A 9,473-nucleotide genomic window follows, 5' to 3' on the forward strand; every position below is an offset into this window, starting at 1 on the left:
TACAAACAATCTTGTAAGTAATCAATATAGTTTCGATAGCAGCCTACTGTACAAGAGGTTCAAAATTAATTAATTTACGGTTGCTAGTTATTCCGTTATAATCTATTAATTGAATAAATAGTTGTCCATACTGAGACTAAAGATTTTGACTATTTAAAATATCACTTTGGTGTATTATATTGTATTATAACACATGTAGCATTTACTTTGTTTAATTATAAGATGTGAACAGAAGACAAAACCAAAGTCTATCTTTTCGTTATTAATTTATTATGCATAAAGCTGTATGCACTTTTGATTACAACGCTATGCAGTACAGTGTAGTAAAATGTTAGTTATAAAGTAGGTAAGGAGGAGAGTTAGTGGCTTCGTCAGCATTGTGATGGACTCAACAACAATGTCATCGATGTTAGGAATTTGCGCCCAAACATCTCTGGTATTTTTCCGCTAGCAAATCCACCTTACTTATAACTTTTTGCTTTAGAAAAACCGCTTGTAACCCATCTCTGGACAACAGTAAGGGATGACAAGAAAAACGAGATCCATGGCTTGTAAACGAGATCGGAGGCCAGTAAACGTCGGAACCCTATTTGCAATTATTTAAAAATGTACAAGTTAGTAAACTTCTGTATAAGATAAGTAGATTGATGTTGATTGATAAGTTAATAATAGTAAAGTGTTATATGAAGTAAATAGACTGTAGTAGATATTCATGTATATATTTATGAAAATAGATTAAGTAATGTTTGTTTCCCTGTCGGTTAGCCATAAACTTTATGGCATATCCAGTTCCGCCACGAGGAGGCCAGGAAACGTCGGAACCATATTTACAAATGGAAAAGTTAGTAAACTTGACTAACTACTTAAAGGAAATATATACAAAAACTAAACTAACTACCAAAAAAAGAAAAAATATACAACAACGGGGACTTTTGATAAGTCAGGCCCGCTATCGTATTGTCAAACTAGAATACTAAACACACAAAAAAACGACTTATTTCTAAAAAAAAATAACTAAATGGAAATATGTACAATAACGGGGACTTTTGGTAAGGCAGGCCCCCTATGTACAACTGCCGGTGTTGTCAAGTCACGACGGGGAGTTTTGATGAAGCAGATCCCCTAGCCTACTGCTGGTGTCAAGTCCGGTTTAGAGAAGGAGATCGCCATACACGATGTTCTTTGCGTATGCGATTCCATCTCGGACACGTTCGGTATGGACGAGAACGACAATATGGTCGGGATGTCTGACCCTACTGAGCAAGACGTACAGTTGCCCGTGCGTGAAGCAATCGGTCCGTAAATCAACACCGACTGAATCTATTGTCTGACCTTGGCTTTTGTGTCCGGTCATGCAATAGGCCAACATCAGTGGGAACTGACGTCGACGAACACGTAACGGCGAACCCTCGACAAACGCGAACGTAAACGTAATTCGGGGAATTCCGATAGGTTGCGTCTGTCCGGGAAGTCTCACTGTAATCAGCCGGTTGGTGATGCCGATTACGATGACTTTAGTGCCGTTGACGAGTCCTTCAGCGATGTTGAGATTCCTCATAATAAGGCAAACAGAGCCGATCTTCAGCCGCAGAACATGGTCTGGTACGCCCTTGCCAGTAGCCGTGTTCAGGAGTTGTACGTCGACATCCAGGCCATCGTCGTTTTCTCTGTCCACTGTGTCGGCGCTCCTCAGCTCGTACAGATGACCGTCAAGGGAGTTCAAGATGTGGTCGTTGATCTCCTTGACGTTCACTATCAGAGTCGAGAGGATTGCGCGTCGCGAACACAGATCAGAGTCGAGTAGGACGTTCGCAGGAAAGACGGAATCGACCAAATCAGTCAAAGACGTCACTTGTCTAATTCCGAGCAACGGAATTAGACTTTGTTCGTTCCGTCCCTCCAAGAAAGTTGTCGAACTAACAGTACCGTTGCCTACCCCGAGAAGGAAATCTGAATAGGCCGTGGAACTACTAGTTCGGTGAGCTGTGGTCAGGGCAAAGATTTTGAAGTGCTGCCAGAGATGGGAGGCCCGAAGTGAAACGCAAACAATATCAGATGGCGTTCGAGCGTTCACGACGACGGGTGCGATCTGGCGGAAGTCACCACAGCAGAGGAAGATTTTACCACCGAATAGCTCACTGGAACGCATGAGGTCTCGCAGGGATCTGTCGAGAACCTCGAAAACGAACCGATGTGCCATCGGTGCCTCATCGAAGACAATAAGCCTTGCGGCTCTGATGAGCTCTGCTCGCTGGGAGCCGTTGGTAATGTTCCAAAAGCCGGTGCCGTCACCGAAGTCGAGCGGCAACCGGAACATGCTGTGAGCTGTAGTCCCACCAGGCATGTTACCCGCGGCGATCCCAGAGCTGGCGACTGCCAGTGCAACCTGACGACAACCTCTCACGTATGCGAGAATGACACGAATAAGAGTGGTCTTTCCGTAGCCACCCGGACCGTCAAGGAAAATGATTTTCGACGACGTTCCGCTGGCTGGGGCATTGAGAACGGAGGTAACGTACTCAAATACACGGTTTTGGTCTTCAGAGAGCTTTGGCACCCACTCCTCCACAAACGCTCTCTGTTGATTTTCGCCGTGTAAGAGCAGTTCTCTGCCCAACTCCGTCGTGTCATCGTGTACATCGGGGAGGCCGTGATCTGCGACGCAAGAGCCCTGCCGACGGAGACTACGATCAATCTCGATGAGACTTAGCTTGTAGGCCAGTTCAACATCGAGAGGATTACGCTCTATGTGGTCCTCGCAGATAGAATCACGGAAAGCATCCCACAGAAGAGCTGCAGGAGCCCCCATGTTGCAGAGGATCACAAAGAAAGAACGAAGTCTCGGGCCAGTCATGAAAGTGGCGGCCTCGCGCAGTGCGTAGTGGTACTCCTTTTCGTCTTGCACCAAGCCAAGATGCCGCGCGACCCCTTGAAAAGTGCGGCAGTTGGGTCCACCGCGGGACAGGAGGTCGGCATAACCACGGCAAGATACAGTCATAAGCAGGATACGCAGGTAGTACTGTTCTGTCCTGCTCGGAGAGACCCAAAACAGTCTGCACACCTTCTCCCCACGCTGTCGGGCAGTGATATAATGGACGCCGTCTGGGTGCTCGTATATCTCCGCAGTTTTTGGGCGCTTGACATGAACCACAAACTTTTCATAGAAACCCTGATATGTCACGTCGTCAAACAGTGAAATACGAGGCCGGTCAAAGTAGATGGTGAGTTTAGAGCTGTTCCTAGCGGCTGCCTCTGCCAGTTGGCCAGGTCTAAACAGGACGGACTGCTTGCCTTCCAGATGGACGGGAAGACATTCAACAGCCGGCTCAGATTCTGATACTGGAAAGTTTAATAAGCGCCAGCACGCGTCACTGGCACCCACCATTCTCTTCGTCACGTAATGCTGTACCTCATCATCTTGCTTACTGAAGGGAGTAACTGTGACGTTCTGGAGAGATCCTCCCTTCATAAGATATTTGAAGAGGTACTTAATCACGCGGCGAGTAGACGCCAGCTCCAAATTGATGTGGGCCTCGTATTTCAATAAAAGTGCGGAGTTATACGGCACAACCCAGCCATCGTGAACGCTGATGTTTCTCTTTCTTGAAACAATTGTCCCCTGATTACTATAATCTCGCTTGTACTGGACGAATCCCCTCTCGTCGACGTGGGTGGTTTCACAGCAGGGCTTGGGGAAGTATTTGGTGCAGTACCCCTTTGCAGAGTCCCAACAGAGGAAGTCAGTCCTATGATCATTACCACATGGACCGTGGATCATGTGTTTTAGGACCAACTTCCTCAATCGGCCTCCGGCCTCTTCTTCCGAGGGAATATCCGCGCGGATGATGGAGTCAATTTCGGACGCCTGAACTGGTCCGTCTCCGTCAATCTTGAAAACAATGTGGGCGTGAGGAAGGCCCCTCATTTGCATCTCGATGACGTAGACGATATAGACAGAGCGTCCAAACATTGCTCCGCTGCGCAGGTCTCGGAGAAGTTCCAGAAGTTTGATCCTAAAAACTCTGCAAGCAGTGCTAGGGTCACTGCGAGTACCTCCACGAGGGCAAGCTTTCTTGTTCTCCTCCCAAGTCGCGTTGTACGTAAACGTCAAAAAGAAAGTGGGGGAACCCAGGCGCGATACGATTGCCATAGCGTCTTCGTATTTTACTTTCATGTACCTGGGCCCCCCGGTGAACGAACTTGGGAGGTAGACTTTTCCCGCCTGCACCCCACCCTCGCCTTGGACGGTTTCATCACGAGCGATGTCGTTCAAGACCTGCTGTGCATTCCGAATCTCGTCAACCGGCCCCACCCGCAAGGCACTATCGGTGTTTTTCAGCTGCGTGAACTTAATATAACGCAGTTTCTCCTCCTCGTACCTCGCGAACATCTCAACCTGCCAAGCTTGTGAGAGACGGCCTAGGTGAGAGAAGCGAGGTTCCGAAAGTAGGAGGCACCGCGAGTACTTAAATTGAGTCAGCTTAGCACCCTTGTTGTCAAGACGACCAACGTTCCATCCCACAGTGCCTTGTGGGTAGAGTAGGGGATATTGGAAAGGTTCCATCAGGGGATGTAAAAGATCTATGAATGTAGGTCTGTCAGAACCAGATTTCCAAATTGTCAGTCTCCGGGGCTCAGTGTCGGTCTCATCATTGCTGAGCACGGCGTGCACTTCAACGCCTGTTTGCCGATCGCCGAGAACAGGGCCATGGGTAGACCTGCTTGTTATCTCGAAAGCCAAGTGAGCTGTAACAGAAGGCTCGTTACTCAATCGACGGTAATGCTCGATGTAAGGATTTTCCCTCGAGAGGAAATCAGCAATACCGTCGATGATCTCGGCATCAAGCGATCTACCCATCGCAATGTTACGGCGCTCTTCGCCGTCGTCTATGTACAGGCGGGACCGATTCACAAACTGAACGTTCCCAGAACGAGTGGTGAACTTTTGTCCTGGGGCGTCCAGATTGTAGACCTGGTGGTACATTCTTCCCTCGATCTTGAAAAAAGAAAGACCACTGGGATGACGATACCCGCCTGACACTTCGAGCGCGCAGAAAGCAAACATATCGTTGTATGCACGGGCTCTTTCCAGGAAGTTACGATCAGCATAAAAGTGTTCTTGCAGAGGAGGGAGGTCAAGAACGTTGAATGCTCCCTCTCCGCAACACCATTGTTTTCTGTTTTTCTCTTCCTCGAAGAGCCGTGCGTGGCAATGACGACATCTGAATATGTCTTCCACCCAGAGGCTGACCTTCTTTAATTTATAAGGCTCTATTGATTCTAGTAACTCTCCACTCCAAACAGACAGTGGGCCATGTTGCACTACGGACCGAGCAAGTGGACCTGGCAGGTGTTGGAGTTCAGACAGTTTCGGATTTTTCAGTCGAAAAATCTGAACTCTTTCGGCAGAAGCACCAGGATGACGCAAGTCGTACTCCCGAACAGCCCTTCTATTCACTTCAGGGTGATTTTGTGAGTACCGCTGATTCTCATCTCTGTGTTGTTCAGGGTGCGTCTCTCTATACCTCTTCTTAGCCGCATCTACCTGCTCTTCCCGAGTAGTGTCTAAAGTTTTTGGACGACCTCTTTTAATTTTCTTTGGTCTCCCAGGACCTTTGGTTCCCTTATCAACTACCTCAGAGGGAGATTCTAAAACGTGGGTCAAATCACTGTCTGGACATCCGATCGTATGGACAGTTTGATGGACGGAAAATGTAAGCTTAGTAACAGAGTACTGTCCACCGACGAACGCCGAATTTACCAATAACAGGGAGGCCAGGGAAGGAAAATTGTCGCACACAAACAGCCGAGCCTTATTATTGACCTCATCAATGTCTCGACGACGACTCTCGTTCACTGCGTGTGAGTCAAAGAGGTAGAGTCGCCCTTGGTAACGCCAAAAAGCTACTGCTACCAATTGACCCGTGAACAAAAAGCCGCCATCAACAGAGTCGCCGGACATGGCCGTTTCCAACATCGCTGTTAAAGAAGTGGTCACATCGTCCAATTCGGCGTAGGAACGAGGATACAATCCATCACCAACATTGGAAATTTCCTCTATGGTTACATGATGGTTTGCAACCACGAAGTTCCTGGCAAGGTCCTCGGGGAAGAGATACCTATGCATGACGTTATACTCACGGCGGGATTGATTGTACAAACGGTCGCCGGCCATGAGTATTTCGTCAATGGCATTAGTACTGAACCCCCCGCAGAACACTTGCCAGGCGAGGGCACAGGCTGAATTAGCCATGCACTGAGCATTGTTGCTCTCAGTGAATCTCAGATCTCCCTGATGGAAAGACCCAACAGCAACACAAGAGTGATCCATACCAACAATTAAAGCGAATAACAAGTATAGATCACAAAAATCGGAATAATAATAGTCCAAATAGGATTAGAAGTGATCGTGAAACTTGAACATGTGTAGTCAAATTTGGTAGCAGAAATAAGAGCGAGAACCAACTCATTATACTGCATTAGCGACTTGTGTGTACTGCTTTACCAAAAATCCGCCATTTTTAATCTTTTTAAAGGTTGAAAGTTTTTTAATGTGTATTAGAGTATTTTTTTTTTCATCATAAAAAATTAGGAGCATAAAAAATAAAACTTTATGTCCGAAAATTTAAAAAAAACACGTAATAAATCGAGAACTTTTTTAACATTTTTGGAAGTAGGGCGTATTTTTTAAGGGAAAGGAGTGCGATTTTCGGAAAACGCCGAAGAGTATATTATAGAGAATTTAATTCCTGACCATGAAAATGATTTAAAATCTTTTCTATCTCTTACCGTGCTCGAGCTATAGCTGTTTGAAAAAAAACGTGTTTTGTAGTTTTTAGAGGTCCGCCATTTTGGATTTTTGGGGGGGTTAGAATTTGAAAATGGGACTTTTGAAAATTTCACCATTAGCTTATGATCCCTTACTACAATACTACCAAATTACAAGTCTCTAGAACGTTTCTAAACGATTCATATGACCATACCAAAGTCATTAAATTTCAATCTTATTCTCCATAAGAATAACATGGGGCTCGTAAAAGTGGCAAAAAACCTTCAAATTTTGAGATTAAAATTAAGTTTTGGGGGTCAAGGAGTAAAGTTACGAAGAAACATGTAATGAGTAAAATTTAAAGTAAAGTAAGTAGAATACAAAGCAATAATAATTTTTGAAAAGAAAAATTATTTAAGTATAAAAAAATGGCGAAAACCGGTAAAAATGTTATAAAAATTTACCAAATTTTGAAAGTAGGGCGTTTTTTGAAGCTGAAGGAGTGCGATTTTTGGAAAACGCCTAAGAGGGTTTTGTATAAAATTTAATTCCTGTTCCTGGATATACTTTTAAATCTTTTCTAGCTCTTACCGTTTTCGAGCTACATCCGGTTGAAAAAAAAGTGTTTTTTCGTTTTCAGAGGTCCGCCATTTTGGATTTGTGGGTGGGTTAAAATTTGAAAATGGGACTTTTTCATATTCCACCGGTAATGTAAGATCTGCTACTACAATACTACGCAAATTTGAAGTCTCTAGCACGTTTCTAAGCGGTTCAGATGGGCACACGAAGTCGGCCATTTTGTATGTTATTTCCCATAAGAATAACATGGGGGGGAAACCCTTAATTTCGGGGGGGTTAAAATTTAAAAATGTCACTTTTTGGAATTTTCCCGGGGGTTTGGGCACTAGACCTACAAAACGCCGAAAATTTCAAGTCTCTAGCTCATCTAGAAGTGGTCTAGAATTTGTATCCCCCAGTGAGTTACATATGCGGCTGTATAGTATTTAGACTCGCCTTGTGCTCGCTGGGGGCTCCGCCCCCAGGCCCCCTTTTAATAGTAGCCGTGATGAGAAATGTTCACGGGGGACAGGATGTTGTCCGGAAACATTTTTGCGTAAAAGACGTAGTGATAACTTGGCAGTTGCGAAGTATTCTATAGAGGGGTTGTTAAGTGTGCAAACCAATCCAGTCTTGACATGTTAGTGTCTCGATGTAGGGCCGGTGCTATGATAAATTAAATTTGCTAAGTCACAGCCTTTAAAACTTTCTTCACATCAATAAGCATCGATATAAATTCTTAGGAGTTAGAGTGAGGTAAAATAATATTTTAAAATAATCTTAGGCCCCCTTCGGGGGCGGGGGGTTGGTAAAAATTATCGACATGAAGAATGGACCCCTTGCGCAGTAAAAATCACCAAAAATAGGGAAAGAAGGTAAAATTATTTCAGGTTTAAACGAATTTGGGGTAGAGATGGGGAAAAAAATTAAACTAAACGCATGGCTCAATCAAATCGTGGTTGAAGTTCGTTCGCTACGCTCACTCACCTTTAGGTTGGAGCTCGTTCGCTGCGCTCACTTGCCTTCAGGTTAGCTCGTTCGCTACGCTCACTCACTTTTAGGTTGGAGCTCGTTCGCTGCGCTCACTTGCCTTCAGGTTAGCTCGTTCGCTCCGCTCACTCACCTTTAGGTTGGAGCTCGTTCGCTGCGCTCACTTGCCTTCAGGTTAGCTCGTTCGCTCCGCTCACTCACCTTTTGGTTGCAAATTAGCTATTATCATAAATTAAAAAAAACCCGCCATTTTAAATTTATTAGTACGTTTAAATTATAGAAGGTCACTCAAGGGACTTTCTTTTCAACGTTGGGACCATAAAAAGTACAAATATATGTACGAAAAGTCGTATTATAAATTAAAAACGCTAAAAAAATCTAGAATTTTCACAATTTTTGGAATCAGAGCGTTTTTTGAAGGTGAAGGAGTAAGATTTTCGATATGACCCCTTCTACGAGAAAAGTGTCTAGTAGAAAATTTAATTCTGAACCTACGATTTCCCCTCAAATTGTTTCTAGGTCTTACCGTTTTCGAGCTACAGCATTTTTAAAAAAACATGTTTTTAAATAAAAAAAACTTGGGTCTTAAGGGATTTCTTTTGGTGGGTTTCAGTTGGAAAAACAAAATTTTGGGACTCCCTGGGTGGTTTGGTACTTTACACAAAATCTCAGCTCCGTAGCTACTCTAGAAGTGACAAAAATGTTTTTTCTGTCGCCAAACGCCCATATTTCACCTACTCACGTTTACTTCTAGTTTGCTTGTCGTTACATGTTAATTTTCAATAAGAAATACGTTAAAAAACGAACTTTTTAATCGAAAATCCGCCATTTTGAATTTTTTTTAGTAGGTTTAAGTTATAGAAGGTCACTCTAGGGACTTCCCTTTCAATGTTGGGAGCATAAAAAGTATAAATATATGTGCGAAAAGTCGTTTTAAAAATTAAAAACGCTTAAAAAAATAAAGAATTTTTACAATTTTTGGAAGTAGAGCGTTTTTTGAAGGTAAAGGAGTGCGATTTTCGAAAAACGCTTAATAGTGTCTTGTAGAAAATTTAATTCCAAACTCACAATTTTTCCTCAAATCGAATCTAGCTCTTACCGTTTTCGAGCTACAGCTGTTTTAAAAAAACGTGTTTTTCCCAAAAATGGTCGTTTT

The 9,473-nt window shown here is 44.0% G+C and overlaps 1 protein-coding gene across 1 annotated transcript; it reads right to left on the reverse strand.

Moving 5' to 3' along the window:
• Positions 1-1,150: 1,150 nt before the first annotated feature.
• On the reverse strand, positions 1,151-6,331 carry LOC129000607 (uncharacterized). Its single transcript, XM_054427569.1, has one exon. The coding sequence runs from the start codon at positions 6,329-6,331 to the stop codon at positions 1,151-1,153; it is 5,181 nt and encodes a 1,726-aa protein (XP_054283544.1).
• Positions 6,332-9,473: the final 3,142 nt, after the last annotated feature.

This window comes from Macrosteles quadrilineatus, unplaced genomic scaffold, assembly GCF_028750875.1.
Source record: "Macrosteles quadrilineatus isolate MER2022 unplaced genomic scaffold, UCM_ALF_1.0 Scaffold_8__2_contigs__length_117827958, whole genome shotgun sequence".
In the NCBI taxonomy this organism is placed as follows: domain Eukaryota; kingdom Metazoa; phylum Arthropoda; class Insecta; order Hemiptera; family Cicadellidae; genus Macrosteles; species Macrosteles quadrilineatus.